The sequence below is a fragment of the Rhyacophila brunnea genome, unplaced genomic scaffold (genome assembly GCF_057557595.1).
Source record: "Rhyacophila brunnea isolate RB1 unplaced genomic scaffold, BYU_Rbru_1.0 scaffold_2, whole genome shotgun sequence".
In the NCBI taxonomy this organism is placed as follows: Eukaryota; Metazoa; Arthropoda; class Insecta; order Trichoptera; family Rhyacophilidae; genus Rhyacophila; species Rhyacophila brunnea.
Window position 1 is genome coordinate 57,084,160 of NW_028232859.1, and position 18,865 is coordinate 57,103,024.

At 34.9% G+C, this 18,865-nt stretch overlaps 1 protein-coding gene across 1 annotated transcript in view; it reads left to right on the top strand.

The window, feature by feature from the left end:
• The first annotated feature begins 9,452 nt into the window (after positions 1 to 9,452).
• The window catches only part of LOC147072574 (myrosinase 1-like), a 57,218-nt gene continuing 47,805 nt past the window's right edge, over positions 9,453 to 18,865 (top strand). Inside the window, exons 1-3 of the mRNA XM_085947336.1 lie at positions 9,453 to 9,597; positions 12,204 to 12,292; positions 13,994 to 14,569. Of these exons, the coding sequence (XP_085803462.1) occupies positions 9,557 to 9,597; positions 12,204 to 12,292; positions 13,994 to 14,569 (706 nt within the window). The 5' untranslated portion in view covers positions 9,453 to 9,556. The remainder of the gene's footprint in view (positions 9,598 to 12,203; positions 12,293 to 13,993; positions 14,570 to 18,865) is intronic.

The following is an 18,865-nucleotide window of genomic DNA, read 5'->3' on the forward strand; positions in this document are numbered from 1 at the left end:
AACCTGAATGAAACAAATCAAACTAAACCATAGACAATATACGTACAAATTGTATGAGTAGAAAGTAGACCGGAAATGGTTTGAGATTTGACATTTGGTTCAGTGTTTCATTGAAAATCAAACCGTTCTCGGCCATCAGAAATGGTTTGACATGAAACGTCAAACCGATTCGGACGAAACATAGACTAATAGCAATCTGTCAAAAGTGTTGATAAGAATTATTCGGCATTTATATATCGTGAGCTGTTCATATTAATATGTTAGACATTTACACCATAGAAGTTTATTTGAATTATGTATATTATAGATTAATAATCAATACTTATTATTTATAAGTAATCATACGCGAACAAGACGCCACTTTTGATCTTATTATCTCAAAATCCAGCCATATTTTCTATGCAAAGAGTTCGATTTAATATCATTACTATAATTATTATGTCAGACCAAGAATTTATTTTCATTTTATTTATATTTTTTAACGGAGATTCTAAGCTACAAACTATGTTAAATCAACCCGGAATGATCTTTATTTACCTACCTAACGAATTTTATCAATTTAATATGTTCGATTGTCATCTTAGTCACAAAATCATACTGTCGACATGAACAAGTGGTCAATTATAAAAAGCTCCTATCAAAAGTAATTTTTAAAAACTTGTCATACCTATAAATCTTATAAATTAACTAAATGGCAACCTATTCACGAAGCATTCTATATATTTTGTACATTTAAAATGAATGAATACGAATTTGTATTATTGTAGACGACGATAGGAGGTTAGAATTTCATAACAAGTTGACGTTTCAATAAATATGTTTATGTTTTAGAGACTAATATGTTATGAATTAATTTTAAGTACTGGCAACACTAATTAGTCGTCAGAAAAGCGTTTCCGTGGACATTTACCAAACGGTTCCAAACCAAACGGTCCCATTTCGTTTGTTTGATTCAGGTTGAATGATACAGACTTTTAATATACGTAAAGGTTACAAGGGCACTCAGCCCTTTTCCAAATTATCAAGTTAAAAGAATCAAAGCCTTTACACTCAAAAGTCAAAAACATAGTTTAATATAACTTCATGTTATCTGCAGTGTAATACCACTAATGTATTTGTGCCATATATACGATATAAATATCCACGCGAGTTTTCCTTCAACACTGCCCATACAATATCACATGTCACATACAGAAGCAACCGTCTGAATATAAAATAATAACGGGGGTGTTTGACTAAACAAATAACAACTACTCTCCTTATATCCTAAAACTACAAATAAATTCGTTAGGTACGAGTATCATTCTCCAAACAAAACAGCCAAGTACCCAAATATCAAATTTCCAATATTAATTCATAGTGCAGTTGTAAAAAAATCCAAGCGTATTTTTGGAATTTATTGTTAAATTCCGCTTGATAGTTAGTTAAATTATTTTGTTTTTTCTCCTTCCTGAACAATTTTCCCAAATAGAGTTAGCCGGTGTGACGTTGCAGACGTCACCTACGGGCTAATTAACAATTTTAATTAGTAGAGAGGTTTTTCTCTCGCGTGCAACACGAAATCCTACGGTTGGTACTCCGAGCAGCCGGGTTTGATAAGGCCATCCTCCCACCGCGCGACTGAAATCTGATGGAACTGGTTTGTGAAGGAACTCATAAACTGACTAATGTGATGCTTCGCACACGGCGCTACTGAAACCCAGTTGAAATAATAATCACATAACCTCAAACTATCAAACTGGACTGTCAGCTGTGTTGTACAAAAACTGACAATACGCGCGCTGCAGCATTTACAATTATGTTATTTTAATTTTCCGATTAATATTTACTTTTGACGTCTCTGGTTGTTTTGGTTTTTACGATATGACGCTAGCGGCTTTACGAAGTGCTACCAATTTTGGTAATAAAATATGATTTTTCACCGAAATCTAATGATGTTGGTACTACTGTTTTACGGTGACTGGAAACTTCAGAGACCGCGCGACTAGCATGTCGCATCTCTTCGCGACCGTTTTGAAGCTGAGAGATTCCAGTCTCGCCGTCAGCGAGCCGCCATTGAAATACATTAGCTAGATACTGGTTGGAATTTTAGTTTCAGTTTCGACGGACATAAGTTGCGCCGTGGGAGGATGGCCTAAGTGGTGGGGAGAATCGATGGTCGGCCCAGTGTTGCCAAGTCAAAATTTGAAATTTCAGTAGATTCGACAAATTATCAGTAGATTTCTGCTTTAAGCAAAATATTTCGCCGCGGGCCGCAGGTTTCCAATTTTTCATAGTTGGCTTGTTTTTTTTAGGAAAAATATTTCACCGCGGGCCGCAGGTTCCCTATTTTTCATGGTCGGCTCGTTTTTTTAGAAGAAAAAATTTCGCCACGGGCCGCAGATTCCTAAATTTTCAAAGATGGTTAGTTTTTTTCCCGGCTGGTGGGAATTTTGTGAAATGAAATGAAAAATATCAGTAGATCTACTGAAATTTCAGTAGACATGGCAACGCTGGGTCGGCCGATCAATTCCCGCTCGAATCCAATTCTTTTCTGGTTGACCTTTGACACAAGAAGACGTTGGTTCAGCGAGTCCCGCATGGCGGAATCCCCCCGTCATGCGGTTGTAAATATATATTTTTTTTTTTATTATTAATTAATCTTAAGTATTTGTTTTAATTATAACCTCACTCACATGTGGATATTTAGTTTAAGCTAGGTTAAGTTTCTGAGGATTTATTGTATAAATATCTTAGTTTGCAGACGTTAGTTCGTCTTTTGTGTAACGTAAATTTTCGTTTATGTATTATAACATCGTCGTTTATGAACGATGGTGATTTCACTTCGGCATTGTACCGACCTTATGAACTTTCGTAATTAGTTGTTATTACGATATAGTATCATTGACTTTTAATTTACAATGTCATATTAAATACAGTGAGGTTAAATTATCACGGTGTTTCATTTAATTTAATTGTATCCTATAGTATTATGTTCTTTTACGTTCTTTTCTTTCACAGAAAAGGCTTTGGCGTCCAATTCGAGTTTAGTTTTCAGTGCTCGCAATTAACTGCTGCAACGGTATGATAAACATGTACATCGGATACCATTTGATTCCGATGATCCTTTCCGTAACAGGATTGGAATTCATCAGAGAGATAGTGCGAAAACCCAGTACCCTGAGCTAGCGGTGCCTGTCATCCACATAGCTTGGATAACAGTGTTAAATGGATCGTTAGATGTTATATTTTCTCTTTAACACCGTTTTGCAGATTAAGCAGTCGATATGTGACATTTTTATAGGTGAAAAAACCAAGTGAACCTTGTAAATTATTTGAAATTTATCTACAAAGTTATGGACCCTGTAGTCCTTTTTTGTCATCCATCACATTCAAACGTGTATGCTCCTTCTAAGGTTTCTTCAACATATTATTTAACCCCAATTAATGGAACTTGCATAGCTTATTTTCTACATTCTTAGTAGGTTATTCTGAAAATAACGCACTTACAACAAAATCGGGTGACGCGGGAATTGAGAAGCGCGCACTTAAAAATCGAACATTTTAATAACACGAATTCTATATTTTTGTCTGCATTGTGTACCAACCTAAAAATATTATATTTCTACGTTTCTTTCACTATTTTACGCTGATAACGTCGTATCTGACCGAAAGTTTAAATAAATTTATTTTTTTAATCGTTTGCCATTATCGATTATGTACTTATTACCGAGGTTATATTTTTACATAAATACGATAACATATTTATTTATTTAATTATCTTATATTTGAAATAATATTATAATAAAATAAATTATTATATTTTATAATATTAGCATCTAACTGTCATCGACCTTAAGAAGACTTGTTTTGATGCATTAAAAATAAAAAATAAAAATTCATTTCCTGTATAAAGAAAGGCATAATTACACCAGCGGACTCGAAAATTAAAATCAGATCCAACGATCGCCGTAAGCAATCGTCGACTTTAAATAACAATTATGTACACGAAACGATTCAGCTACTAACGCAATAGTGTTGGCGCTTGATTTGATTGATTCATAATATAGGGTCTCGGACGATTTGGCACCGGGACAACTGGACGCCACGGAATTCGAAAATAAATAGACGTTAGGTACTTATGGGTACTTTAAAAAATATTTAATATTATTATTTATATTTAAATGATTATATTACGATTTAATAGTTGGTGAGAATGTAAATATACAGACGTAAACAATGATTTAATCGTTCATATGTTTAAGTTCCAACGAAAAAAGAGTTTTTATTTTATATAAAGCCTTAGGCATGGTAATTCTCAATCTGCAATAAAGAATACATTATGTTAAGAGTAAAATGAATTAAAACTACTAAGTCGTAAATAGAAACTGATTAAAATACCTTGTCTACGTTCTGTATACGTGTCTCTGCGACAGTGCGGCGTCCAATTGTCCGGAGACCAGTCGTCCCATTCCCATAATATACGCTCAGTTGCTAGGGTGAACAATAATTGTAATTGTAAAGCAACAAATGAAATTTAGACAATAATTAATGAGTTGCTAATTGTATTTACTATGACTTTCTTTTTGTATTATTACTGTCTGTTAAAATAATTAATAAAGTCAGGCAGCATTTATTATGTAAACGTCAAATTTGTGTTCTTATGTCAAACGCAAGATAGGATACACTCATGCGGTCACTCTTAGAAGCTCTGGGTTATTTCGGATCTTTTCGTACGTTCTCGGTAATCTTTGACACGACTCCAAGAAACGACTCAAATATGACTTTTCACGATTGGGAGCGATTGTGGCAAACGATCAGGCAAGACGGTTGACCGGAGAATTTGCCAACGTAATTTGTGCTTAAGAGATAAAACTAAATGCAATTAAAAATATATTTGTATAAATATGTTACACACTGTTTAATTTAATTATACTGTTATCAATTTTCTAATGTTTTAGAATATAGTTATATTTCAGTACGTCCATGTGCAGTGGTGTTAACATTTTTAAGATTTATTAATTTTTAAACGCATTTATAAAACCATTAGTAAAATTAATGTTAACATTATATAGTGACATATTTACGAAAAAAAATTACCACTGCACATGGATGTACTGAAATAGGACTATATTCTAAAACATTAGAGCGAGAGGTTTAAAAGAATACTATTATATGTAATAAAAATACTTTATGCAGTCATCAAATGTTTAAAACCAATATAAAGGATTATAAGGCTTTAAAATTATATAAATAGACTAGCTGACCCGGCAATTAACGTTGTTCTGCCATATAAATTATTTCTAGTGAATAGTTTGGTTGTTAAATAAAAAATAACGAATGTATCGTAAGTGTGTGGGGATGGGATGACAGAAAGAGGAATAGAGCGCTGTAGACGATGACCGCCGATAAAAACAAAAAAACATCAACCATTCATTTTCTCAATTCAAAATGACTAATGATGTTCATAATGAATGAATTACCTGTGAGAGGATCTCGTTGTTTAATGTTTATGTAATATCCGTCTTGTCCCTTCCAGAAAATTGGCGGATATTGGAGAGCGTCGTATGAACGGTGTGTGTCAGCGATGAACTCCAGATTATTGTTTCTTCTTCGAATCACGATTTCTCGCGTCGATGTGCGGTCGCCAACCATGATTCCAGCAATTCGTCAACAACAGGTGCATTGAATCTGGTGTTTTATCAAGATTGATGACAATAGCGTGATTGTCACTTTGCAATTCGTGCATGTGTGCTTTGAAGAATTTCAATAATTCATTGTGCTCATTCAACAGGGCGCCCAGTTCCCCGACGATGCGCCTGGAAATAGGCGAATTGAGGCCATTGTAGCCGCAACGTGTATCCACATGATTGATGTCCTCACCGCCCATGAAGTAGATTTGTAAAAATTTATGTGGTTCGTTTGGCATTGGCAGCAATGAGCCTACTTTGTGGTAAACTTGGCCTTTGATTTTGAACATAGAATGGAATTGTTGACCATTTGCCGCAGTATTGTGAACTATTTATGTTGCTCCGAACGAAGTCATTTGGAAGCATGAATTGAATGTGCGAATGGACTTCAGGAACAGGTTTGAATCTGGAACCGTGCCAATGAGCAAGCCGTTCAATGGTTCTGGTGGTATCTCAATTTCTGGTAGTTGCACTTTTCCTGATGCGCAACACATCCCGGCTGACTCATGTTTGAATTTGAGCGCATGACAATGGGGACATTCTTTGTCCATAGCACCAATCAGCACTTTAGTATGAGCGGAATATTCAATATCTCGCTCGTACTCGAATGCGAGACGAAGGAACGAAGCGGATGTAAATGTTCGATGTACTTGTTGGCGTTGTCAGTCATTTGCTCTGCGTGTGTTAACTGCGAACCGGCGCGCTTGTATCCGTTTCAATTGTCGTTGTTAATTTCGTTCAGCTCGTGCCTCTTATGATAGAGATGCACGCAATTGCGACATGCTTACACGCACATAAAAATAGATAAATTAAAATAAATCGTACAAAATTTTGCACGCACTGCGTTGTGATATGCCGAATGAAATGACAAAATGACGCGACGCTTCTCTTGAATTCTTCTCGGACGTAGCGCTATCTGTCATTCAACAACATAAATAATTTCGTTCTGTTTGAAATACGAACGACGGTTAAATTTGTTCATACAAAAATAATAAAATCGCGATTAAAAAATGGGAGGGTGGGGTTAGGAGAGTTAAAATTTGGGGTTATAGGTATTTTTTTATGCCAAATAATAAAAAAAATACAAAAAAAAATTGTCAAAAAAATAAAAGAAAATTTTTCTGGATAGAGATACCCTAATCACCTAACGGTATGAAATATACTTGTTGACCTATTCTCATACCTAACAAATATACATAAAAAAAATCATAAAAATCGGTCGAGCCATTTCGGAGGAGTTCGACCACAAACATCGTGACACGAGATTTTTATATATATAGAGATTATCTACAACGTTTAAGAAATGTCAGGGTTATTTTCCGAAAATACCATAATAGCTCCATTTTGACCTATGCTGAGCATGTGGCCCAATTTTACAACTATGGGTTCCTGGGTTGCCAGCTAACGTTTACTAAAAAAATGCTTGACTGGTTAAAATAATACTCTGAATATAACCTACTAGAAGTATTAACATAATGGAGAATATAATATCATTATATTCGCAAAATAAAATAGATTACTTTCACGAAGCGCTGATAAAATTAAAAAAGACGTTGGTTACCTACATTGGAAATTAATGGTTTTTACAAATCAGCGAAAACCTGCATTCATTCACTATTATATACTTAGATAGAAACAGTTTACTTCTCAATCGATTCCTGTAACTAATCACGGATAACACTCGTATAACAAATGAATACTTGGGAATTACAATGCCAAATGCATTTTACGGCGTATAATAAATATTATGTATAGTGAATTGACAATAATATTATTTTGAAGAATATATTTTTAATAATAATGCATACCTATTATTCTATAATAGTATATTGTTCAACGCGTACGAGCTATATGTGCTTCTGTATGGCTGTGAGACATGGCATCTTACTAAGCTTAAAAAGTCTCGGCTTTTGAGCTTTGAGAATCGATGTCTCCACCGAATCTTAGGGATACACTGGTACGACCCCGTTACAAACACTCGAGCTCGTGAGCGGACACATAGCGGGGGGATGACGATGATGTTTTCTTACCCCCGATGTTAAGTTTAAAGTTCAGAAGGTTGCTTGAGGTGTGCGTGACATGGTATATTCGGGCAGTGATGAATAATACTGGTGGTATTTTCTTGGTTTTATATTATGGTAATAAATTTTTGATAAACGAGTCACTAAGAAATGACTATCACATTGATTTTAGGTTCGATTGAAAGGTTTACATTAATTTGAAATTTTGATACGGTGAGAGACACAGAACAGTGGGGCGTGTCGACTACATTATGGGAAAGCCGAAAGACAACTGTTACATTTCTGTTTGCGTTATTGTCTATGGTCTATGTATGACCATAGACAATATTGTGTCGGTTGTAGGGTTATATACAAAACCTCTACACACAGCAGCCTTCTGTGATTGAGGTAATCACGAGGAGACGCTTTACGTGGCTGGGACATGTATTCCGGATGCCGCCAGAGAATGCGACATTTCGTACTATTGATGCACAGTTTCAAGGGTTCCGTCACCGTGGCTGGGCCTCCTTCATCCTGCACCAGTGCTACAAAAGCGATCTACGCGCTGCAGGTTGACGATGTACCGAGGGAAGTGGCGCGAACTTGTGCTTGTCCTATGCCTCAATGCTGGGTCATGACAGGGTGAAAGAAGAAGAAGAATACATATTATTACAAATACGATTCTAGAATATGCATAATTTGAAAACATCTCTTGCATATACACACTAGAAAAAATCGTTTTGTAGGAGAAATACGACACCCGACCTACATACATTCTAGCGCGAATCCAGCAGATACAGGTTCATGTCCCGTCGGCTGTCGTATTTTTTCTACAAAACGATGTTTTCTGTTTGTATATGCATGAGATGTTTTCAAATTATGTATATTCAGTACAAAGAATGTGACATTCTGAAATCTTGTGTCTTATTCGTTGAATAAAAGAAGTAGTTTATTAAAAATAGGTAAATGGATTGACTATTTAAATTAGTGTTAAGTAGTATTTTTTAAATAAAATAGAAGGCTCATTTTTACTACAAGATAAATAATAATATGATCTCGATAACATTATTTTGCTAGAGGCGTACTATTTTACAACGTTTTTATTAGGTCGTATTCTTATTTGTCCGGTGGTTGTTTGTCCGGTACAAATATTGTAATCGATTTTTAATTAACTTCCCGACTAGCTAGACATTAGAAACTTTTAGAATATATCAGAACACGATGCCAATGCCTTTTCATTTTTAAAGTCATTTTTAAGTGGAATTAAATTCATTTTCAGTTAATTCTGTTTTGCATGAAAAGTTATTTCGGAAGAAATCCATAATCCAATCCACTATTATTGGTTGCGAGGGTCCTAACAACTAAATTATTAATATATACCTACGTGCGTTACGATGGAAATCAATATGAGTGTCAAAATGACACTTCAGTATTATTTCTATTAAATACAATTTTTTTGATCGTTTAAGCTAGTCAAGTCAAGTTTATATAATTCAACAGAAAATTTAAAAACGTTGTATATAAAAAGTTCTTTTTATCTTGTAATTATTTATAAATATATAACGAAATAAAATATTTTTATCATATGTGATGCTGGCGCGGTTGGAAATATTTTAAATTGATTATTATTTGCACAAGATCGGTGCGTTTACATATATAAGAAATTTTAGGTCAAGTTGATTAATATGGGTCAAGTTTTAAATTTGGTAATTACTTGTTATACTACATTCAATAATAAAATTATATATGCTCTCAAGAAGATAAAATGAATATTTATTACGTAATTATTTATTAAAAATATTACGCTGTGTTTTATCCTGTTTTATTTGATATTCCAAAGGAGTAAGTCATCATTTAAAACATTTAAAAAAAAAATTAAAACAAACCATGTTTAGACTGGGAATTGTTTTGTGCATATTTCTGTCAGTGTAAGTAAACGATTTATTTTCTTTCGTTACAAATATTTTTCTTTTTGCTATTTTTAGTGGTTATATTGGATTGCATAATATCTTAAAAAAATATATACTAATTGAAAATACACTGGATTAACTTTGAATAGTACAGTACCTACTTTCTCAGAAATCCGCCACCCCGAAAACCAGACAAGTGTCCAATTAGTGAAAGCAGCGGATTATAGTGCATACATACAAAATAATATATGTTAAAAATTAAAACATGTATTTCGTAAAAATATTTTTTTTGAGAAATTTTTACTAGCAAATTACGGTTTTATTTATACTCAAAATCAAGTATCCATAAATTAACTAAATAGTAAACAGTAAATCACTTGACACAACCAGTAAGTTGTTCAGTGAGGCAGATATTCTTGAATGGCTTAGTGCTCGGCCGTAGTCATTTGGCGGGCGCGGCGCGGCGGCGTCTTGCGAAACTCAAACGTATAACCGTGTGTATTATGCCCCAAAAAAGACACCGTCTACGAACATTTTACACACGGTTATACGTTTGAGTTTTGCAAGACGCCGCCGCGCCGCCCCCGCGCGATCACTACGTTCTTGGACTTAGGCTTTCCTGGCTCTCCTGGCTTTCTCTATGGCCAAAAGCTTCAGTTTGAGTATTCCGGTTGCATTGGAGCACGGCATATTTGGATGGTGTTATGCAGTAACCAGTTATCCACCAAAATGGAGTTTTGAGTTATAAGCATTTGAGGTCAAAATGTACACCATTAAGTCAAGATAATGAATACAGACAATACAGTTATAATTTTTTTTGTTAATTATTACTTGAAAACGTACCTTGTGATTGTACAATCCTTTTTTAATAATATTATCCGTTGTTTATAATATATTAGGTAAATGGTTATTGAAAAATAGTAATCGTTGCAAAAAAAAATTAGTTTTGCCGTATTCTACTATGCACCAAAAGTGTGACTTAACTGATTTTCCATTAACATATCAATTATTTACGAATTTTGTTTTGCTTATTAAAAAAACAATATGAACATAGAATATTTATTAGAAAAGTGTTTATTACAATATAGTATGAATAACTGAATAAACTAAGTACTATTCTAAATAAAATATTACCACAGTAAGAGTAATAATAAAAAAGGAAGCAATAAAAATAAATGTAAATGTTATGTTTTAACCGATGAATAAAACTTAAAATTAGTGTCAAAATATGAATTCTGTTCGATTTCAAAATCCAAAGATAATCCAAACCCTTCTACATCGTCAGTATAATCAGTACCGTCATTATTGAGAAATTGGTAGAAGGGTTTGGCATCTTTGATTACAAAGCTTAGTTATTTTTTCTGCTGATAGTTTTTCTATTTAATGTATTAATATAATTTGATGTGCCTCCAAAACTAAGAACAGTATCTTCAATAATATTGACAATATTATCAATATTATTATCTATTGATAATACTACAATATCTTCTTCAATCATTGCCGAGCTGGTAATGTCTCTTCTATTTTTCAAAGCCATTTCATTTCTTGCCATAGCAACCTTGAGTTTGCCTCTATTCATCTTGGAAGTAAGGGAAAAAATATATTACCACCAATAATCCCCATTTACATTTAAATAAAATTATTTTTATAGAAAAATTCCTTTTAATACATTAATAAATTGTTAAAGACAATATTTTTATTGTTAAGGCAATATTTATGTATCAACCAAATATTTCAATAAATCATTTTGCAACTACCAGTTAAGCACCAAATAAAATGAAAAACGTGAATCACATTTCGCAATAATCAGTTAAGCAACTAATTATGCACCATAAAAGTGGGAACATAATTTTTGCAATAATCAGTTTAGTGAAGGCTGAAGGTGACACATCCTAAAAAACCCTTTTGTATTATTCAATTCAGCTTATCTTAGCCTTATATTTCCACTGTAACTTATAAAACAATAATTATAATGAGTTTAAGTAAGTAGGGCGACGATAACTAGGCATATTGTAGGAAAATTCAAAACACGACAACGTTTGACATCTCAGTTTCACAATAGCGGCCATGTTGTTTGGTGGATGACTGTTTACTGCAAAATGGATTTGTTTATTATTGTAAACACATATTTTTTTTAAAGTCTCATAGATGGCAATACAGACCGAATTTGACCACGATCTTTTTTGCAAAACGTAGACATATTGTCGTTACGAAAAACGCAAAAACACAAAAGTGTCGCTTAACTGGTTACTGCATAACACCGTCCAATTGTGATGCGGTCCTTGGCCTTGGGCACTTTCCTTCCTGGTACATTACTTTCTTCGCGATGAACGTACGTTTTACAAAGGAGACGTTTCCAAAAAAACCTATTTCAGCTGCGTTGTATACTTGTACTCGGCGGACTACTGAATTTGACAATCGAATACCGGCGAATTATAGAGCTTGATTTTGTGCTTTCAATTAGTAAAAATAACGGCGGATTATAGTAGTTGTCGGATAATCGAGCGGCAGATTACTGAGAGTGTACTTCTACTATCTTACTATCTTATTACAACAAATAAAATGTTTCTATAACCGTGTTAAGAAATAGTTTTTGTTTTTCATTTTCAAATATTTTTTTGTAGCAATGCTTTCCAACGCAAGTTTCCTGAGGGCTTTCTATTTGGAGCTTCTACAGCCTCTCACCAAGTCGAAGGAGCCTGGAATGAAGATGGTATTTTTTTTCATTAAGAGATTTATTTAAATTTACTATTTTCTCTGCCTCAGTGTTCTCTAGCAATGGCGTTGCGATTTTTTGTACTTCTGAAAAACTTTTTTGTTTTTCAATTTTGGTGTGTCGCGAAATCATAATGTAAAACTAATAAAAATCTTATATTATACATCACTCATTCATTTCGTTGAAAACTTGGAGAATCCTTCAAGATTTTCAACGATATAGTCGACTTAACCTGCAATGAAAATGAAATGGTAGGTATATTGTTAATTATTTTACTAAGTATAGTAATGTATAAAATCATGTGTTTGTGGCTTTCAAAGAAATTATCTACGATATATTTGAAACTATTACAGGTTTATTTTTAACACAGTTATTATTTAAAAAAAAAAATACTATCCGAGGCGTATATGTTTTATAACTTTGCACTTTTTACTACACTGATACACCGCTTTGTCTGATTACCTCGCATAAAATTAGATACAAATGATATTCATTTGTATTAATATGTAGTACCTAATAAATAAATAAATACATAAAAATATTTAAATATAAATTTAGAGTAGATTTTATTGTCATCTTAGACCCGGAGTGCAAAGTTATGAAGCGGCAACTATACTTAATGGAATGTGTATTTAAATTCTAATTCTTACTTAAATTAATTAGAATGTACTGTCATTATATTATTGAAATTATTGGCTTCCGACGTCAATATTCTAATTTGAGGACGAATAGGTACCTACATATACTCACTTCATCTGAGATCGTGTCCAGAAATTGGTACGTATGCAGTTCGCCGTATCATATTTCACCGTGAAATAGACCGTCCAACATTCATGTCTAAATAAAACACGGTTCTTGTTGGTTTAAAATTTTTGAAATAGCCGATATACTGGATTATTTGTTAGTTTAGGTTAGGTTTTCATTCTTGAATTCATGAATTTTTCCAAAATCGGCTATGAAAATTTAATTAATGTTCATATTGAATCTAATAAAATTGGAGACCGTATAGTATACGCCATACAGTCGTCATACAATACGGTCATCTCTTTCCGATAGTTCACGGCGAACTATGCCACGGTGAAATGTTTTACGTACAATTTACATGTAACCATCTAAGGTAGAGAGGAATTTACTATGTAGCCATGACTAATTACTCTATTAGAGATAACACAATTTTTGTTGGGTCAACTAAACTAAATTCTCCTGTAAAACATATTTTTTAGTCCTGGTGTCAGTCATATTGAACTGAACGATATTATATAGAAAACTATCGTCACCTTACTATTAAAACCTTACTATTAAAGTCCAATATTATGGAAAAATGAAGTTTGTTCGATAAAATTTAAACAAAAAAACATTTTAAATCATGTCAAAACCTCGGTTCTCTAGACTAGTATACTGTCCATCTATAGAAAAATTTTAAAAACTCGTAAGTCTCGTGGTTTCAAACATGTAATTAAAACCACGTATTTCACAACCAGTGTTAGCAGATTCATCGATTAGAGAGGTGTTTAAAATATTGTTTTATTACGTTTTTTCCTTCCCTTCAACAATCTTCACACAGACTTACGATACATAAATCATATCGGCGTATCATAATAATTGATACTGAGTCACATTTCTGCTTTAATAATTTGTATTCTACTAATAATTATTATAATATACATACATAAGCAATAATAATATTATGTTTCGCAGGAAAAGGTGAAAGCATTTGGGATTACACGAACCATGCAAACCGAGACTATGTAGATAATAACGCAAGTGGTGATATCGCCTGCGACTCGTACCACCTTTACAAAAGAGACATTCGGTTGATAAAAGAACTCGGCTTGGACTTTTATCGCTTTTCCATATCCTGGACTAGAATACTACCCAACGGTTTCGGTAACAAAGTAAACCAGGAGGGCGTAAATTATTACGACAAATTAATTGATGAACTGCTGGCAAATGGCATCACCCCAATGGCGACGCTGTACCACTGGGACTTGCCGCAAAATCTGCAAAAGCTCGGCGGCTGGACCAACCCTCACATGGTGGACTATTTTGAAGACTTCGCGAGGGTCGCTTTTGAAATGTTCGGTGACAGGGTAAAGGACTGGGTGACTTTCAATGAGCCCGACCTTGTTTGTCTCGGAGGATACGGAAGGGATATGTTGGCGCCGTTTATGAAAATGGCGGGAATAGCGGACTATATGTGCGCGCATACACTCATACTTTCACACGCCCGGGTTTATCATTTGTACGACGATGAGTTTCGACCACATCAACATGGTAAGATACTTTACTCTGTTTATTATTTAAAATAATCGTAATGAGATTTCTCTGAGATAGATGTAATGTTTTTAACGATATGAGTTAGTTTTCTTTTAAACCTATAACGCTACTCTAAGTATATTGCTGGAGAAACGTTTCCATTTATAAAATCATCAATAAAAATAGGGGGAATATATATTCGCACAATTGAATAGACTGATTTTACAAAGCGCTGACAACATTTAAAAAGATGTTCGTCACATAGGAAATGGATGATATTCACAAATCAACTACAACTCTCAAATGATCGATTTGCACTAAGGAAAAAGAAGTCTTCACTTATCAATATACTATTGTAACTGATTAATCGTAAATGAACACAAACACTAAGAAAAATAGGTTTAATGATTTTAAACAATATTTTGGCAAAACATAAGTATGTATTAGGTACCTAATTTCAGATTCAAATAATACTATAAGTACCTATTTAAAAAGTGACGTTAATTAAAACTTAGGCAATTGTGCCGCATATGCCATCATGAGCTTTTATGATTTTTTTTACGAAAACAGTTTATTCCATGTAGACAATTATAATAAATACCTTTTTCTGTCTGCGCATAGGTTTTTCGATCCAATAATTGTTAATTTAAAATTTAAAATACATTGTTATCACAAACTAAGATTATATTAGATAATATTAGGTTGGGGTAGGTTAGGTTAGGTTAGGTTAGGTTAGGTTAGGTTAGGTTAGGTAAGGTTGGATTAGGTTAGGTTAGGTTGGGTTAGGTTAGGTTAGATTAGGTTAGGTTTTTTTTTTATATGGGAGTTGCATTTATTATTGACCTTGCTTATTATGTACAAGGTTTGTAGATCTTCAATTGGAGTTTTCTTTATTAACTTGTCTTTTTTCGTGATAAGCAATTAAGCATTGAAAATCAAAACCTGGCCATTGCTGATTTAAGAGAGCAGACGAAAACTCTCAAAACTGCCACATTACAAATCAACAAGGAGCCTACCATCACTGCCCCCCTTATTGATACCACCTGGGCTACTGCGTTAGGAAGGCGGCAGCGTCCGGCAGCGGCGCCATTCACGGCACCTGCTGTCACCGGGTCAGCATTTCCTTCGCTGTTGCCGCTAGCACCAAGGCCTGGAGTCCTCTTTTTCCCTACGGGAGAAGGAGAAAAACGTTCGGAAACGACAAGAGAGCTCATCAAGAAGTCCCTTAACCCCAGGGATATTGGGGTACAAATAACGGAAATTAGAAACGTCAGAAACGGAGGTGTTATCGTACACCCCCGCTCTGAGGACGAGGCCAAGCGTCTCGTCAGCGCTCTGGAGACCTCAGAGACTGCTCTGAGTGTTAAACTTGCAGGAAAAAAGCAGCCTCGCATTATTATTTTTAATATGCCGGCTTCCACTACAGAACCCCAGCTTCGGGAGGCAATTTACAACTCTACAAGAGAGCAAACGGGTCTATCTGAGGAGGCCTACCAGGCCGTACGCCTCAGCCACAAGGCGGGTCCCAGGACTGGCAGATGCCATTATATCACGTATGTACCTGCCGCGGTGTGGTCTGCTCTCATTGCAGATGACAGACTGTACATGGGGTGGGACTCTTTCCCACTCCAGAACTATCTAGGGGTAACCAAGTGCAATAAATGCCACTTATATGGGCACATGGCCAAATCATGCTCGGCAAAAGACGTCACCTGTTCTTACTGTGCCGAACCAGGCCACGACCGTGCGGACTGCCCCGTGAAGGAAGCTTCACCAAAATGCGTTGCCTGCCGCCGTCACAAGCGGCCATATGACCACCCGACCCATAGTGCAACATGTCCGGCTCGCCTGTATGCGGAGCAGAGGGAGCGATCAATGACGGACTACTCAATTGAAATCCCTCACCCATCCTCAGCATGACTCGCTTATAATAAGCATCATTCAACAACTTCCGCACCTCGGTCATGCGAGACTTATTATCAAAATGTAAGAGGCCTAAAAACTAAAGTAAATACATTTAAAGAGGGTATATTGTGTGCCCGACCATCGATAATTGCTCTAAGCGAAACATGGCTCGACGACACCATATCGGCCAATGAGCTGTTCGGAAGTGAATATTCTGTGCATAGAACAGACCGTCGAAATGGTAGACGAGGTGGGGGCGTTTTGCTGGCAATTAGAAATGGGGTAGCATTATCCACACAAACTTTATATCCAACCAGATCAAATTTAACTGAATATGATTTTGATTTTAATTTGTGTAAAGTTAATTTTAACTTTTGTTCACTGTACTTGGCCGCTGTATACTTCCCTCCCGGCAGCTCAGCGACTACATACAGTGATTTTTTTCACATAATAGAACATTTGGTACTGCCCAACAAAAAACTAATTATTTTGGGAGATTTTAATTTGTATTCCGCTGGTATAATTGAATCTGATTATACCAGCTTTAATAATTTATTTAATTTAAAACAATTTTCTTCTGTGAAAAATAGTCTCGGTCGGACGCTTGATTTGGTGCTATCTAACGTTGGTTGCACGGTGGTCAGCGCGTGTGATGAGCCTCTCGTTCCTGAAGATGTCTATCATCCCTCTACTTGCACAATTTTATCTTTTAAGCATGTATCGCACAGAAATGATTCGTCGATTCCTCCACTGAATAGGCATAATCCGCAATGGAATTTTTCAAATGGAAATTTTTTAGCGCTGTATAATTCTTTGAGTACTACAGATTGGACCTCTTTATATGAACAAATTGATGTAAACACGGCATTAGCTATTTTTTATAATAAATTTTATAATAGTCTGGACTCCTGTTTCCCTCGCCGGCTCATTCATCTACCGAAGTACTCATATCCTAAGTGGTTTACGCCAGAAATTATTTATAATCTAAGGTCAAAGGCATATTATCATGCACTGTGGAAAAAACATAGACGGACTGCAGATTATAGTAAATTTTCCTGTCTTAGAAACTCATTGAAGTGTGACATCTCTTCGGCTCACAAATCATATCTAACGTCGATTGGTCGAAATATTGTCTCAGATCCTAATTGTTTTTGGAAATATATTCATTCGCTTAGTTCCAGTAATACTACAAAAGACAATGCCATGATGACGTTGAATAATGATCCTATAGAGAACCATGTTATATCTGATGCATTTGCTAAGCATTTTGAATCACTTTATAGCTCAATAGAACCGCTATTTGACCCCGATTCTGCTAGTCCTTCGTCTGCAACGCAAGATATTCAAATCTCAGCTTTTGACGAGAAAGATATGGAATATGGGTTTTCAAATTTGTCTCCCAAAAGTTCATTTGGTCCAGATGGCTTGCCACCTTATGTGGTTAAGGGCTGTTACGAACATATATCCTTTCCGCTTAAACATATATTTAATTTAATCATAGCATCCAGCACTTTTCCTGATGCATGGAAAATAACCCGCCTAAGGCCGCTTCATAAAAAGGGATCTAGATCAGAGATCTCTAACTATAGGCCAATAGCAGTTCTTTCGGCTCCATGTAAATTATTTGAATCGATATTACATATAAACATCAACCGTCAAATAGACTCTCGCCTCTCCGATTCGCAGCATGGTTTTCGACTTAGGCGGTCCACAGTAACAAATCTTATAGTGTATAATAATTTTATTTCAAATTCTATGGATAAGTCAATTCAAGTTGATTCTGTGTACACAGATATTTCCAAGGCATTTGATCGTGTTGATCACGATATTTTATTACAAAAGCTTTGTACATTTGGCGCGTCATATAGTATAATATGTTTTTTTGCTTCTTATTTGAAAAATCGCCGTCAATTTGTTGATTACCATGGGAATGAATCGCGGATTTTTAGAACAAACTCTGGTGTTCCTCAAGGTTCAAATCTTGGCCCAATTTTGTTTTTAATATTTTTTGATGATATTGTCAAAGTTATAACCAATTCTTCTTGTTTGCTATTCGCAGATGATCTTAAACTTTTTCGAACTATTGAAACCCCATTATGCTGTGCGATGTTGCAGTCTGACCTAGATGCTATCTCGCAATGGTCTATCTTAAATAAACTTGAATTCGCTACCTCCAAATGTAATATTATTTCATTCAATCGTTCAAGGCACACCTTATTGTTCCCATACACATTGTCTGGTATAATATTGAGTAGGGTAACGGAGATAAAAGATTTGGGAGTATTGTATGATACAAAGTTCACTTTCAATCAGCATATTCTTAACATCAGTACTAGATCTAGCAAAATGCTTGGTTTTGTTATGAGGGTTTCAAAATCATTCGAAAACGTCCGAGTGCTACGTACATTA